Here is a 16,863-nt window from a genome sequence, read left to right as displayed (position 1 = left end):
CGCTGCTGGTTTCTTCCCTGGCAGCGCAACGACCTCCAGCTTTCCTCCACGTCGAGATCTTCTCTTCCCCTGGACGAAGCACTGACTTGCACCCGTTGCCAGGAACAACTGCCCCCGCTGGAGCTTTCTCACCATTTCAGGTACTGTCTCCCGCCTGGTCTCCCTTGCAACAAACTATTCAAGGTGTCCCGTAAATCCTTGACTCTCTATCCTGGGGTAACCTGGGACCTGTTATCTAAGTTTTCTGAACTGATCCAACTCCTTTTTGAACTATCTGCAAAGACTTTTAAAGTGTACTTCAACTGTGTGATCTTGGGCACATTCCGCCTTGCTCTCTCCAAGAGTGGGCCTGGCCTATGAACTTTTTGCTCTAGCGTAGACTCTGCCTTTCTTGACTTGCTGTGGTTCTTTTAAATGTGTTGGTATTGTGTGCTTTACTATTTCTGCCTTTTCTCTCCCTTTTTAAATTATTGGAGTGCCATCTTGGTTAAGCGCTCACCTCTGTGTTGATAATAAGTGGTGTTCTTTTCCTAAGACTTGTCGAATAATTAATCAGAGAGGTGTATATATGTCTAGTGACTGTGTTTGAACTTGCTTGACATATTAGTGCCAGTGTATTTTTACAAGTGTGTTTTTAAATAAATAATTATATACTTTTATACCAAAGCTCTGGTCAGTGTTTGCTTGTGCTACTTTATTTTTGTACCTAATGTGTATACTCTATATACTGCCTAACTCTTCTTGAGAGAAGTCTAACTGCTCAGCCACAGGTACCAGGTAAATCTGGGTGGTGCAGACTGCTACCAATTGGGTTTACTGCCAACACCTGTAGTCTTAAGCTTTTTGCAGTGGTCCCTAAGGGAACTGCACAGGTATCTGCCTAACACAAAGATATTACAGGAGTCTCTTCCCCCAAAAGTAAGTTGACAAATATATGGGTTACTGCTTCTTTTAGCTGAAAGTCCAGAACTGATTCCGGAAGGTTTCTCACCCGGATATTTGACCGTCTGGACCAGTTCTCTAAATCTTCGCATTGCAATTCGAGGTTTCGTGTCACCCTGCTGAGTTCTTCTAATGCAATGTCAGTTTGTTTACTTTACTGTGAAAGCTCATGGATTGCCTTTTCATTGACCTCTCTTCGCTCGCCAAGTGTAGCAATGTCTTTGCTAAAATCCTAGAGTGACTGTTTTATTTCCATCATGAACTAAGTAAACATGCAATTGGAAAGAGATGGAGAATTAATCCTGGAATTGTTGAAAACATGTCACAAAATCTTCTTTGGCAGCCGCCATTGCCCTTTCCGGGACATTTATACCTTCAGATAGAAAAGGTTGCCCTGCTGCACATGCAGGAGCTGTCTCCGAACCCGCTGCCCCCCAGAGTCTCTGAAGCGGATTCTGTTTCTCAAGAGTGTGCTTAGAGGGCTGCTATTGGATAATTTTCTTCTTGCCCCTCAGCATGTGACATAGTCCACACTGGCTATAAGCTTAAGTACTAGTAAGGTAACTGCAGATGTGCACAAGGGAAATCAGCTTGAAGTGCGTATCCACCACTGAGTATAGATAGATATATGATCTGCCCTTGTGGGAATGCGTAACAATGCAATCCTATTTGTCCCAGCACAGCATTTGTTATTTGGGCGCTATGTCTATGCAAGAGGCTGGAAAAGCCCTCTGTAGTTTTCCACTGGCGCCGACGTACAAGTCTCACGTTTATATCAATGTAGATATAAATTGGCTAAACTGCTGTGGGTTTGCTGGCCCTTAACTTCTCTGTTTATTGCCTACTTAGCAGATGTCTTACCGGATACTTTTGCATATGGAGACGTTAAAGGATTATCCCATCCAGTCTGCTTTTCTTGCAGTCCTTATTGCAGGCAAAATTGTGTGATTCCTGCCAGCGTTGAAGTAAGGGAGAGGGGTGGGCCCAAAACAGCTGATACCAAAGAAAATATGAATAGGCACCCCTGCCGTGAAGATGCAGCAAAACTGTCCTTTTTGCGCACAATTCCCAGATTTAAGCGAAATATTTCACTTCCCCAACAGTGTCAGTCACCGCACACCGCTTAACAATAGACTTGCTGCGGGGACATCACGTGATCGCGGGAGCGTGATCGCGCGAGATCTCGGCATACGTGATCTCGCGAGCCCACGCTCCGCGGGAAAGCTTTCCCGCCAGTGTTGATGCAGCGGCAGACCAAGCAGGTCATGCCACAGCGCTGCTCCTGATAAGGAGGCAACAACAGGAGGTTTTGAGCAGCCTCCAGTCACAGCTTCTAGGGCATAAGTCCACAGCCACAGGAGGCTGCATGGGGGCCCTAGAAGCTTGCAGCGTGCCATCATTGTGCACACCCTTCCCACAGTGAGTTAACTGGGAAGCCATGAAGCTGAACTGAACCGAACTGTGAGTAAATGTTTGTCCCGAGTTAAGGCAGTTTAAGGTCCACCCGTTTGTCTTACAATAAAGACAGTTGGAACCTCTTACAGCGTCCTGTCGTCCTTTAAGGCCACAACACTTGCCGGGAGTGTTCCGGGCAATTGTGCCATACCCTGTCCGTGCCGTGGGTTTTTCCTACTTCGCAAATGCAGGCGTGTCTCGTCACAGCCCACACCAAGGGGTTCCAAAGGCAAGTGCCTACGTTGTGAAGCGGGGCCTAGGGCAAATCTGAGCCCCAAATTGTATACTCTGTCACAAGTCCACCCTGGCAGATATAGTTGTCCCGAAATCTGTCCCGTTCCCAGATGATCGGGATGAGGGATAATGCAAACGCTGGGTGCTTGCAGCCACGCCCAGTCCAATCCGTAGACCCGCTGCTAACAACTTATCTTGGCGGATTAAAAGTGCAACCAGTTTCTTTCGTGTTCCGCTGTGTGACAGGATGTTAGAGTCCCCAAGTGCAACGTTGCGGAGTCGGGATAAGTCGGGATATGCGAGGATAGCAGGCCGATCATTCAGCAGTGGTGGAGAGAGTTGCAAAAATATCCTCAGGTTGTGGCGGCCATCTTGGAATAATGCTTTCTGCTTACACATATTGCAGTTTATATAATCGGTGTAGTGAAATATCATAAATCAAATGTCTTTTGTAATGTGCCTTTATGTAGTCACTGAATTAAAAAAGTTATTTTACACAACCTAGAAAACCAGTTTAAACGTACCTTATGCAAAATAGAAATCTGAAGAGAAGAGCATTTGTATATTATGAATTTATATATTGGAGGAAAATAAAGCACAATGTAGAAGGACTGTATCCTGATTTCTTTTGTGACTGGCCTATTATTGTACCACTCTATCATCATTTCAGGTTCAAGGCTTGGAATGGATGGTGTCACTTTATAATAACAATTTAAATGGAATCTTAGCTGATGAAATGGGGCTTGGAAAGACAATCCAGACGATCGCACTTATAACCTATCTGATGGAGCATAAACGGCTCAATGGCCCCTATCTCATCATTGTTCCTCTTTCGTAAGTACAAATAAGCTTTCCTGATCTTTATGGCTTTGTGTGGTCAAAATACCTGAGGGGGATGGTTGTATGGGGGAGGGCCAGATGTTCAGGTAATGCACTGAATTAATGGAGATGTGTATAGTTTGACTGAAGAGGAAAAAACAAGTACTTCGAAGGGATTGTGTCCTCCGACGTATTCCTTATCTTAGATATCTCCTTCCAGCTCTGCTGGCCTCGGAACATTTTTCTCTAGAGGGTGCTGCGCGTCGACGTCCTCCGAGTCGATGTCCCTCGACAGCCGCCGTATCGACGTTGACGTCATCCTGGCTATAAAGGCCACGCGCAGCGTCCGTTGCTCAGTTCCGTTTTTCCGTGCTTACTCAGTGCCTCGGAATACCGTTGCTCAGTTTTGTCAGGTTAATCCTATTTACCTCGAGTTATTGGATACCGTACTCGATGGCGTCTTCGTCGGAACCGACAACTCCTCGATCCGGCTTCAAAAAATGCAGAGATCGTGGGAAAAAGATGTCGCTGACTGACCCTCAGAGTTTGTCTGTGGTGTTTGGGAGCTGAACACCATTGTTCGGAGTGCGAGGACTGTATGTCCATGACAGCTAAGGCCCTGAAGGAGCGTAGGGGGAAGCTGGAGAAAGGGAAGACTTTTAAAGCTTCTTCTTCCTCGACGAAGTCGAGACATTTGTCTCCTCGTCACCATTCGCGCTCCAGGTCTCGGAGTGGGTCCCATCACTCCTCGAGATCGAAGCACTCGAAGAGGAGACGTCGAAGATCCCCTTCTCCGTCTTCCTCTTCCTCTGTCTCTCCAAAGAGAATTCCTTGCCCCACGAAACATAGTTCCCGGGCTCAATGGGAGGAATTCCGCAAAAATATGATGAGCGTCTTCGAGAAAGCGGCCTCGACCCCCTCGAAGACTGCCGAGAGCGATGCTCTAGTCGAAAGACCCAAAGGTCAAAAACGCAGCGAGTCGCAGTACCCGGCGAAGGAAACCTCTCGAACGCGTCTCGAACCCTCGAGTAGGACTATGACCTCAAAACCTTCCTCGAAGGTTCCGTCGACGCTGTCGACGAAGGTTCCGTCGACGCCGAGGTCGGTGTCTTCGACGCCGTTGTCGAAGGGACCTTCGACACACGGGTCTGTCGACTCGACGCCAGCTTCGACACCGGCATCGACGCCAAGAAAAGTCACGGTTACGACACACCCAGTGACTATCCCCAGGTCCTCGATGACGATGGCGTTGAGATTGTCGAGCAGAATCCCAATTCTGTCGAGGTCATCGAGGCCTCCGCCTTTGTTTTTGACGCCACGCTCGAAGCCTTCAGCGTCGACGACATCGACGTTTTCGAGGCCGATTATGACAAGTTCGGCACCCTCTGCCTTGGAAATGGGGTTTACACCATTTGAGTTCAGAACAATTGAGAACTATGTCCTCAATTATGGAAGAGGGTGAATTGTCTGAACAGGAAGGCACATTTGAGTTGCAGGGACCTGTAACCCCAATTAGAGAGGAATTTTCCTCTGAAGAACGCAGATTAAAGGATCTTCATGATTCCTTACATGAGGCAAGTGGGTTAGACACTTCCCCTGAGGTAGAGTTTGCTAGGCCAGACCCGGGGGAGCATGCTGAAACCCCCTATAGAGCCTTAATGGCCAGGATCACAGAGTTTATGGGGTGGTCTGCACCTTCACAATCTTTCCAACAAGATGACCTCACGGATATTCTTGACAAAGGCCCACAGGAGGATCCTGTGGTGCCTTTTCATAAAGCTCTTCAGAGGAAGATTATGACGAACTGGGAAACACCAGATGTCGTCCCGGCAGTAAATAAAAAACTGTCTACAAAATATAGGGTATCTTCTACAGACCCGGAGTTTTTGTCAAAACACCCATCCCCAGAAAGTCTGGTGGTACAGGCAGCATCTTCTACTGATGTCAAGACGGCTTATCCTACCGTCCCACAGGACAGGGACGATAAAAAATATGATGCTATGGCAAAGAAAGTTTTTTCGGCATGTAGCATGGCGTTAAAATCTGTTAATGCTACTTGCACCCTTGCTAGATTCAGCCATACACTTTGGGAGTGTGCTTCTACAGCGGCTGACTGCATCCCGGAGGGAGAAGAAAGGGAGGCGTTCCTGAATATCATACAGGACGGTAAAGACGCTATGTGCGAATCCCTCCAGACGGGCATTGATTCAGCTGACAGAATCAGCAGAGCAATGGCGGCAAGTACAACAACCAGGAGATTCGCTTGGTTGTGCAAGCCAGGCTCTTGAACATGCCATTCGATGGCTCCTCTTTGTTCGGGAAAAAGGCGGATGACAGTTTAGAGAAACTGCAAACTTCAAAAGCAGCAGCAAAATCCCTAGGCGCTGCAATCCGTCAGACACCTTTTCGTCCCACAGGAACCTCTGCAAGGAGCAAGTCCTTTCGCTTCTACTCCGCATTCGGAAGAGGTAGAGGACGACCGGCTCAAAGGGGACAAAGAAGAACTACCCGAGGTGGACGGGGTAGATATTCAAAAGCCGCAGCAACAGCAGGTGCCTCTTTACCATCGGCATCTGCATCAGCCGCCCCAAAACCACTCTGAGGACTTCCCTCACAGGACACCTGTAGGAGGCAGGTTGACTCAACATCTGGCGGTATGGCAGGCTATCACGTCAGATGCTTGGGCATTGGAAACAGTTGCCCAAGGTTACTGCCTGCCTTTCCTACGCATACCTCAGAGTCATCCACCGGGGATCAGCTCTCAGAAAGCTCCAGATCCGCTCCTCTTGCAGGAAATTATGGACCTGCTAGAGAAAGGTGACATAGAACCGGTACCTGTAGCGGAGAGGAACAAGGGCTGGTACTCCCCTTACTTTCTCATTCCAAAGAAGGACGGAGGACTGAGACCCATCTTGGATTTGCGAGAATTGAACAAATTCCTCAGGAAAGACAAATTCAAGATGGTCACTCTTTCTCAGATCCTTCAGGCCCTTCAGTTCCAGGACTGGTTGGTATCTCTGGACCTTCAGGACTCTTATTTCCATGTGCCTATCCATCTCAAACACAGGAAATAGCTGAGGTTCGCAATTGGCAACTCTCATTATCAATTTCGAGTGCTGCCATTTGGGCTGACCTCCGCCCTGAGGGTCTTCAAGTTAATGTCGGTAGTGGCGGCAAGTCTAAGGAGGGAAGGGATTCACGTCTACCCCTACCTGGACGATTGGTTGATCAGAGCTGTATCTTCGGAATAAGCTCAGATCCAGTTAAATCACGTGTGCCACTCCCTTCACAAACTGGGCTTCTCCCTCAATTTAAAGAAGTCACAAATGATACCATCGCAGAGACTCCAGTTCATAGGAGCGATCCTGGACACTTCCCTGGGAAAAGCCTCGCCACCAGAGGTGAGGGCTCAAGATATTCTACAGATGGTTACCAAGTTCCAAGATGCCCAACGTCTCCCAGCCTTCGACTTTTTGAGGTTGCTAGGCCTCATGGCATCCTGCATTTTCCTAGTGCCAGAGGCTCGCCTGAGAATGAGAGCCCTCCAGTGGACACTGAGGACTCAGTGGTCACAATTCTCAGGGAGAATGACAGATCTTCTTCAGGTTCCCGACAGGGTGGCTCGAGACCTTCAGTGGTGGGCCTGTCAGGAGAACATTCTGAAAGGAGAACAATTTTGGCAACCCTGGCCGGAGATAACAGTAGTCACAGACGCCTCACTCACGGGGTGGGGAGCCCACGCCAACGACTTGACGATCAGCGGTCGTTGGTCTCCATCGGAGTCCAGACTACATATCAACCTGTTAGAGCTGAGAGCCATCGGACTTGCGCTGAAGGCGTTCCTGCCAGCTGTACACGGGAAACATGTCCTGATAATGACGGACAACACGGTGGCCATGCATTACCTCAACAAAAGAGGAGGCGTAGGATCACTACCCCTGTGCAGAGAGGCGATGCAGCTCTGGTTTTGGGCAATCCAAGAAGGAATCTCTCTATCGGCAGTTCACCTAGCCGGAGAGAAGAACTTGACAGCGGACGCTCTGAGCAGGCAGAGCACAGTCTCCCACGAGTGGGAGCTAGCTCAGGAAGTCCTTCAAGAGATCTTTGCCCTTTGGGGAACCCCTCAGGTGGATCTGTTCGCCACCAGCCTCAACAGGAAATGTGATCTGTTCTGCTCAAGGGAATTTCCCCCGAGAGGAGCTCTGGGAGACGCGTTCATAGTGGACTGGGAGTTTCCGCTTCTGTACGCGTTCCCACCGGTCCCTGTCATTCCTCAAATGATCAGGAGGTTGAGAAGATTCCGGAGAACCATGATCCTAATTGCCCCGGATTGGGCCAGGAGAACGTGGTACACGGACCTTCTAGACTTGTCCATCTGCCCTCCAATTCGACTTCCACTCAGAGAGAACCTACTCTCACAGAAGGGAGGTCAGGTTCTCCATCCAGACATCAAAACCCTCAACCTTCACGCTTGGCTTCTGAAAGGCTGAGGTACAAGGATTGGGACCTCCCTGATGATGTTATGGAGGTGTTGCTTTCGGCAAGGAGGCCAGCAACAAAGTCTTTATACCGCTGCCGTTGGAACAGATTTTTCAGCTGGTGTAGAGAACAGAATATCGACCCCTTTTCATGTGGTACACCAATGGTTTTGTCCTTCCCACTATATTTGGCGAATTCAGGCCTTCAAGTTGGCACCATTAAGGGCTATCTCGCAGCGCTATCCATCTTTAAGCGCACTGCGGAAGAACCATCCTATTTCAAGTTACCCTTGGTAATACAGTTTCTAAAGGGGTTAACCAATGTTTATCCCCCAAGACCATTCCAAGTTCCCCTATGGGATTTAAACTTAGTCCTAACTTTCCTGATGGGCACACCTTTCGAACCACTCCATTCTTGTTCGTTAGGATTCCTTACCCTTAAAACTGTTTTATTAATAGCACTTACATCTGCTAGAAGGGTGAGCGAATTACAAGATCTTTCTTGTAAACCCCCTCATACAATCTTTCACAAAGACAAAGTTGTCCTGCAAGTGAAGCCTAATTTCCTCCCAAAGGTGGTTTCTGAATTCCATATCACTCAGAAGATTACCCTACCATCTTTCTATCCTCCTCCTCATCCGGGGAAAGAGGAAGAGAGGTTACACAGGCTAGACCCTAGAAGGGCTTTAAGTTTTTACATCAGTAGACTAGCCAGGATAAGACAGGCAGACCAGCTGTTTGTAGGTTACACAGGTCACAAGCTGGGGTTACCAATAACTAAGCAGACCATTTCCAGATGGATCATTCTAGCCATTGTGGAATGTTATAAACTGGCAGGGAAAGAGCCCCCTCAAAACCTTAGGGCTCATTCGACCAGAGGTATTGCAGCTTCATCGGCCCTCAAGAGGTGTGCCGGTTAAAGACATCTGTGCGGCCGCTACATGGTCGTCTGTCCATACCTTTACACGATTTTACAACTTGGATTCCTCCTCCAGTCAAGAGACTAGGTTTGGAAGGGCTGTACTGCACTCTATTCATCAATAGAAGACAGCGTGAAGTCAGTACTCCCTCCTCCAATGATAGAATACTGCTATGGGAGCCTATCTAAGATAAGGAATACGTCGGAGGACACAATCCCTTCGAAGAACAAGTTACTTCTTACCTTGTAACGTTCTTTCGACGGGATGTTCCTCCGACGTATTCCTTATCGACCCTCTCATCCATCCCCGCAGTTCTACTTCGCTTGTTGTTGCAGCTTACGCTCCTTCAGGGTGATTAGTCTAGTCCAGAAAGAATTATTGTGGCCACAAAGCGGAACTGAGCAACGGACGCTGCGCGCGGCCTTTATAGGCAGGATGACGTCGACGTCGATACGGCGGCTGTCGAGGGACATCGACTCGGAGGACGTCGACGCGCAGCGCCCTCTAGAGAAAAAGTTTCCGAGGCCAGCAGAGCTGGAAGGAGATATCTAAGATAAGGAATACGTCGGAGGAACATCCCGTCGAAAGAACGTTACAAGGTAAGAAGTAACTTGTTCTTTATTTCTTTGATTTCAAATATTGTCTTTTATATTTATTTAATGTTGAGTTTCAGTTCTATTTTGTGGTATGTTGCTGTATTCAGTATCCTTCTATAATACTAAGTTGTTCTGGATATGAATTCTTCTGTACTTGCTGTAATAAAGTTTTCATTTGTGGATCAAAGTACAGCCTATTTCTAATGTATACCTTCCTCCCACAGATTCATCATCTTGTGAAATATTCTCTCTTCTATAACCACCATAGCAAATATCTTAATGCCTCGTCATTCAAACATTACCTTTTGTTAAGATGGATTTCTCAGAATCAGCCCTGTGGATGGATTTTGAGACACCACCCTATTCTGATGAAAAGGGAAATGCAGTAATGTCCAGCCAACATCTATCTGGGTAGTTTGACTGAGCAGCAAGGCTTAGTCTTAGGAGGGTGAGAGAGTGGGGGGGAGGGTTCAAAGCACAGAGCACCCTTAATAATACTAGTTAAGCAGAATGTATACAAATAAAATTATTTATTTAAGCAGTGACAAACTCATCACAAATAACCAAAGGTAAGTATCGCACTAAACGTACACTACTATTATATACACATTCAATTCAGGGGTGCTCTGGCTTCAGAGCACTAACACTTTACTTTTCAGCACAGATAATAATCTTAGCAACTGTGGTGTAGCAAAGCAAGTGAATAACTGATGAGGTAAATAAGAACCAAATTAGAGAACTAATACATACGGAAGAAAATCGTTCAACACCATACACAGGGGCGTGGCCAAGCGAGAGAGTAATGCAGTCACGCCCTGTCTGTGGGCTCCTGCAAGAGGGCATGACAGCAGCAACGTCATCCCACACCCTTAATTTGAGCGGGGGTGAATACAGAGGTGCTGCTAGCTGGGGGACCACCTGGTGCTGACTGGGCCTGAATGTGGGGTGCTGGGAGGCCCATCTGGCAGAGTTGCAGGCACATCTGGGGCTCTGAATGTAGCGGGGTCAAGATGGCGCCTTCCGAGGCGCTCCCTGCTGCATGATCGATTTGTGGCCACCTGACTACGGGACTCAGCCGGAGGAGTAGAGCTGGTGGACATAGACCCTGGGGCGGATGAGTGAGCCGCTCTGCGCCGGCAGCCCTGCAGCTGCCCGCCCACGGCGGTAATGGCCGTGAAGCTTGCTCGCCATGTCTGCTGCCCGGGCGCTCCTTGCCATGTGAGCGGGTCACTGGCCGTCCAATCCATGGGCCCGCTGAGAGGTGGTGTGCAGAGGGGGGAGAGTTGGTGGACACAGCCCCATGTACAGGTGAGGACGCCTCCTTCTACCTTCCCGGCCGCATGCTGAGTGTGGCCTGAAGGAGGAAGGAGCGGGTGTGCGGTTGAGTATTAACTCCTGCGTTGGGCTCCATTGAGACGAGGAGACGGGCCTTTTTGCTATTTGGGTTCCGGCGCTCACACGTTTGCGTCCTGGAGGACAGAAGATTATGGGTGCATTGTGTCTATTATGGTGGCATAGTGGTGTGACCAGTGGGGTAGACAATACTTGTCTGGCTTTGAATGCTGACTTCAGTTCAAGTGCTAAGCTGCAACTTTTAAATCAGACCCCTTTGAGTGCATTTGCGTAAGGGCAGGGCACAGGCTGACTCATCCCTGGAAGAGGAGGCGCCCATATCGGCTACAAAGGTGGACGTTGCTCTCCTCCTTCAAAAACGGAAGACTGAGATGTTGATAGAATTGAAGCGAGACATCTGGGCATGAAAGGCGGATTTTACCCCGGCAGTAATTGAGATCGGCAAGAATGTTGACTCAATGAAAGGACAGAAAACTGACATGGGAAGGTTCAATTATGGATATCTCTAATGACCAGACAGACATGTAGCAGTGTTTGATTTTGCTTGAGAAACAATCGGCACTAATGGTGATGAAAATTGAGGATGGGGAGAACAGATCGAGGCGCATCTACATAAGGCTTTGAGGTGTCCCCCATACTGTTACGGACATGCAGCTGGTGACATATGTTCAAGACTTCTTTCGTGAGATTTTGGGCCTCGATCTAACACACAGGGTGTTCTCCGCATATCAGAAGAGAAAATTATTTCTTCTGGTCGTTCTAACCGGGGTCCATTTTCTCCACATAAAGGAGGTCATTATGAAGAAAGCAAAAGGGTTTCTAAGAATATGCCTTTTGCGGTGTGAAAGTTCATCAATTTCAGGACTTAGCGCAGCTTACTCTCCAGAAACAGTGAGCTTTGTGCCCAGTCATCACTTGGCTGCAAGATCACTCCCTCGCACATAAATGGGGTTTTCCATGTAACCTCCTTTTTGACTATCAGAATGCACACTGTCTGGTATCCTCCTTGGAAGAAGCCTCCACTCTGCTCGGAATCCCCTTCCTTGCTGAAGAGGACCCTAATCTCTCTACACCAGCAAATGATCGTCCTAGATGTACCCGCAAGCCAAAGGGCCCTGATGGGAGGAAACGGAAGCAGCGTAAAGCCCTTGAAATGCTCCAGGCACAGGAACCGGCTTGAACATTGACTTGTGCTTCCATTGTCCATGATGACCCTTCTATATAATCTACCAAGACGCTGTCACTTTCCTGAACAACTTTGGAGGTAATGAACTTACTATGAAATTAGAGGCAGCAATCCTTGGCTTGGCATCATTGGTCCCCGATTCCCCCTTATTTCAGGAGCTACATTCCCCCTGAAAGCTATATAATTTGCATATGTATATGACAAGGTTACATGTGTTTTTTAGCTCCCTTTCAGGCATCATTTTGGCTCATGTGGGCTTCAACGTACGACTGATTTTTTTCGAATGGATTGTGTCCTCCCACGTATTCCTCAACTTAGATATATCCTTACCTTTAGGTTTTGCCTCGGAAAATGTTCTCTCTCTCTCCAGCAGAGGGCGCTCCACTCGAGGCCGTGGCATTGATGTCCCTCCGCGGCATCCGTCGAACACTGATGTCGTCCCCTGTATAAGAGCCTCAAGTGCGCCCGTTGGCTTCAGTTCTGTTTTTCCGTTAGCTTCGCTTCGGATCAAGTTAAACGGCGCTTCAGTATTTTGTGTGAAAAAAAGCTATGTCATCGTCTTCGGACCCTTCTACACCGAAGACCGGCTTTGAAAAATGCCTAAAATGTGGAAAAAAGATGTCCCCGACGGATCCACATAAGAATTGTCTATGGTGCCTCGGTCCCGACCACCGTACAGAAAACTGGTTCGTGCCAGTCGACCCACAAAGCCCTAAAAGAGCATAGAGGTAAACTGGCGATGGGGGAGGGTTTATCGAAGTCCACTTTAAAAAAGGTAGACTCTGGCAAGTCTTCAAAGTCATATCTTAAAAAACATCATTCGAGGAGTAGATCGAGGAAGTCTTCTTCGTCTTCTAAAAAGACTAAGAGACGACATCAATCTCCCTCATTCTCTTCGACATCTTCGGAAGAGGTTATCACATGTCCATCTAAACATGACTCTCTGAGAAAATGGGAAGCTTTTCGAGTTTCCAAGCAAAATATTTTTGAGAACGCGTCCCAGACCCCCTCAAAAATAGCTAAAGACCATGCTCCTGCTCACAAGAAAAGTGACAGAGGAAGGTCCAAAACAAGGAAAGACGATAAAAAAACATTGAGAGACTCATCGAGAGATTCTTCTCGATCCCCTCGTAAGGCAGATCCTTCGGTGCATAAATCGAAGGCAGAGGGAAACAAAATGGCGTTGAAAGATCATACGCCATCGGAGTCGACATTGACGCCGTCGAAGACTTCGAAGGTCCTCGAGTCGACAACTCCCTCGAAGGAAGCTACGTCGAGTTCGCGCTCGAAAACCACAAAAGCTCCTTCGACGGTTTCCACGGCTCCCTCGACGATTACATCGAGGTCGTCGAAAGTTCCTTCGATGTCGAAGGAGGTGATTAAAACTTCCGCGCCATCGACGCTTTTGGCGAGTCCCAAACCTTTAATAAGGGAAAGACCTGTAATGCCTGAAAAGGTTTTTCAACCTGAGAGTCGACATGATTTTTTCAGGACCATGTCATCCATCTATGAGGGAGACTCATCAGAAGAGGAGGAAGTAACCTCTGCTGGTGTTAAATTTGGCACAATTTCTGTCCCAGAGGAGTTAATTAACCCTCAATCAAAAATTCAAGATCTGCAAGAATGTTTACAAACAGCAAGTGGCCTGGATACTTCTCCAGAGTATGAATTTGACAAACCAGACCCATCAGAACAGGTTGATATGAGTTATAGAAAACTCAGGAGCAGAGTTACGAATTCATGGGGTGGAGTAGGAGTTCACCAGTCTGTCTAGATGATGACATGATGGATATATTATCTGGAACACCCCAACAAGACCCCATTCTACCATTTCATATTGCCTTGCAAAGAAGGGTTAGTTCAGCATGGGAACTTTGTGAAGCTATAGGGGCAGTAAATAGAAAGTTTGTGGCAAAATATAGACCTTGCACATCTGATCCGGAATACCTCAGCAAACACCCAACTCCGGAAAGTTTGGTAGTACAGGCAGCCACGTCCACAAAGAATGCGGCATACCCTACAATCTCTCCAGATAGGGACGATAAAAAGGTGGATGCATGGTCTAGGAAAATCTTCACATCTGGCAGTATGGCTTTGAAGTCTACTAATGTAACTTGTACCTTGGCAAGGTTCACGTATTCCCTGTGGGACTGCATGTCAGCGGCAGCTGAACACATCCCGGAAGGTGAAGAACGTGATGGCTTTCTAGCTATTATAAGGGATGGAAAGGAGGCTTTGGGAGAATGCCTTCAATCAGGGTTGGACGCAGCTGACCGTATCAGCAGGTCCATGGCGACTAGCACAGTGCTACGTAGATTTGCGTGGCTAAGAAAGTCTGGGTTTGCTCCTGATGTGCAATCTAGGCTTCTTAATATGCCCTTTGATGGCTCGAGGTTGTTCGGTAGCAAGGCAGAGGAAAGTTTGGAGAAGCTACAGTCCTCCAAACCGGTGGCAAAATCTCTTAGTGCCGCCATAAGACAACCTCCACAACGCCCCTACACAGGCTCATCTTCCTGGAGGGGTCGTCCTTTTCGCTATTATTCCTCAATTGGAAGAGGAAGAGGGCAGGCCAATCAGAGAGGTCAAAGAAAATTTCCTCGGGCGAGGAAAAGGTGCTAGATCAGCCCCAGCAATGGCATCCGTACCTTCAGCCGCTGCTGCAGCTGCCGCAAAACCACTCTGAAGTTTTGACCCACAATACCTCGGTGGGAGGCAGGATCTCACAGCATCTAGAAGAATGGCGGGGCATTACTTCAGATGCTTGGGCACTGGAAACAATATCCCAAAGTTACTGCCTTCCTTTTCTAAAGAAACCTCAGAATCACCACCCGGAATACAACTCGGCCAAACATCCGGATCCGCTCCTGTTGCAGGAAGTTTTATCCCTGCTACAGAAAAGTGCAATAGAACCTGTACCTGTAGCGGAGAGGAACAAGGGTTGGTATTCCTCATGCTTTCTTATTCCAAAGGACAACTGAGGACCCATCTTGGATTTGAGAAACTTAAACAAGTTCCTAAGGCAGGTCAAATTCAAGATGGTCACACTTTCTCAGATCTTCAGGCTCCCCAAATCCATCACAGAGACTCCAGTTTATAGGAGCAGTCCTGAATACCTGCTCGGGCAAAGCCTCTCCTCCAAAACAGAGAGCTCGCCACATTCTGCAGATGGTAACAGAATTCCAGAATGCCCAGCATCTTCCGGCCTTCGATTTTCTCAGGTTGCTCAGTCTGATGGCATCCTGCATTTTTCTGGTTCCAGAAGCCAGATTGAGAATGAGATCTCTTCAATGGGCTCTCAGAACTCAATGGTCCCAATTCTCAGGGGTGTTACACTTCAGGCTTCCCCGCGGGCATCCTTGCGGAATACAACTTCTTTACAGGCTCCTCTATGGTCCAGGTACAAGCTACCATGGCGTCTGTACAAACGTCGACGCACTCCAGGTCACCTGACACGTCTTGTACGTGGAAGACGTACAGCAAGCCACGCCCCTCTTACGACTATAAAACCGTCTTCCAAGGGGCTCGTTGCTGCTAATTAACGTTACCAGCTACACGCGGTTTCGTGCGTTTCCTCTTCGTGTCTCCCTACAGGAATCCTTATCTGAACTCCTGGTTTTGACCTTTGCCTGACTTTTGGATTGCCTCGTCTCCTCCTTTATTCCTATCGTGCTCGTCTGGTTGTTGGACTCGGAACGCTACTGGATACGGCTCTTCTGTGTCTTGCGGTTCTTTCCTGGTTGCCGCTCTGCACATCAATTTGCTGTCTACTATCCGGATCATCCCAACAGCTACTCAACTATATTAGTGTACTCAGGTACATACCTATTGTTTTCCATGAATATTGTCTTCTGTTGGATTCTGGGACATTGAGTGACTTTCCTGTGAGATTGCTCTTAAGTGCATATGAACGCCCTCCTGAACTGCACCAACCCGGCACTAGTGCGTCCCTCGTGCCGTTCGGGGTTACTTACCTTTACTAACTTCCCTGTTTATTTTCTCCTGTCGTTGTCTGCAGTATCCTGGACTCCTCTTACTCCATTATCTTTATTCAGGTCAGTTGTTATCAATTCTATAGCTATAGTGGGAACCGATACTGATTTAGTTCAATTCCACTCATTTGTGTTATTCTTTGTAGATCATCCCGGGGAAACTCAACTCAACTCCACTCCAATATCTATCTAGGTAGTTGTCCAATCATTTCAACTGTTCTAATCACTTGTATAATATCAACACTGTCTAATATTTTGGTATTCTTTTGCAGCATTGGTATTGGCGGTGTGTGTTCTCCCCGCTCTTTTACTCAATTGACATCTCTGTCTGTTCTAACTAAAACAGCAGACAGATACATTGTGGAAAAGAGCCCCTCTTTGAGGAAGCCTGAGTCTTATACTCAGGGGAGCTGGGATGGAAGGCTGAATTCGGAATCTTATACCACCAACATCTCCAAGGTCATTTTCTCTGCATCTTCGGCCTATTCGGAGTGGTGAGTAACAAGGGGAAATGTCAGATGAGATGTGCTGCAGGTCCCAGCCCAAGTAGCACATGATCTACAATGGTGGGCTTGCAGTCATCATATCCTCGGAGGAGAATCTTTTTGGCAGCCATGGCCTGAGATAACAGTAGTGATGGACGCATCACTCACAGGGTGGGGAGCCCATATCAACGATCTGACAATCAGTGGACGTTGGTCTCCATCAGAGTCCAAACTACACATCAATCTTTTGGAGTTGAGGGCATTCAGACTAGCGCTGAAGGCCTTCCTGCCCTCTATACGGGCAAAGAATGTTCTGATAATGACGGTCAACACAGTGGCCATGTACTACCTCAACAAGAGAGGAGGAGTGGGGTCACTACCGCTGTGCAGGGAGGAGATGCAACTC

At 47.8% G+C, this 16,863-nt stretch overlaps 1 protein-coding gene across 2 annotated transcripts in view; it reads left to right on the top strand.

The window, feature by feature from the left end:
• The window catches only part of SMARCA2 (SWI/SNF related BAF chromatin remodeling complex subunit ATPase 2), a 3,136,185-nt gene that overhangs the window by 1,146,478 nt on the left and 1,972,844 nt on the right, over positions 1 to 16,863 (top strand). For both annotated transcript variants that reach the window (XM_069625745.1, XM_069625746.1), the window contains exon 16: positions 3,302 to 3,465. In XM_069625745.1, coding sequence (XP_069481846.1) covers positions 3,302 to 3,465 — 164 coding nt within the window. The remainder of the gene's footprint in view (positions 1 to 3,301; positions 3,466 to 16,863) is intronic.

This window comes from Ambystoma mexicanum, chromosome 6p (assembly GCF_040938575.1).
Source record: "Ambystoma mexicanum isolate Mex_15411 chromosome 6p, UKY_AmexF1_1, whole genome shotgun sequence".
NCBI lineage: Eukaryota > Metazoa > Chordata > Amphibia > Caudata > Ambystomatidae > Ambystoma > Ambystoma mexicanum.
The sequence above is the reverse complement of the archived record's forward strand: the minus strand, read 5'-3'. Positions and strand labels throughout refer to the sequence as shown.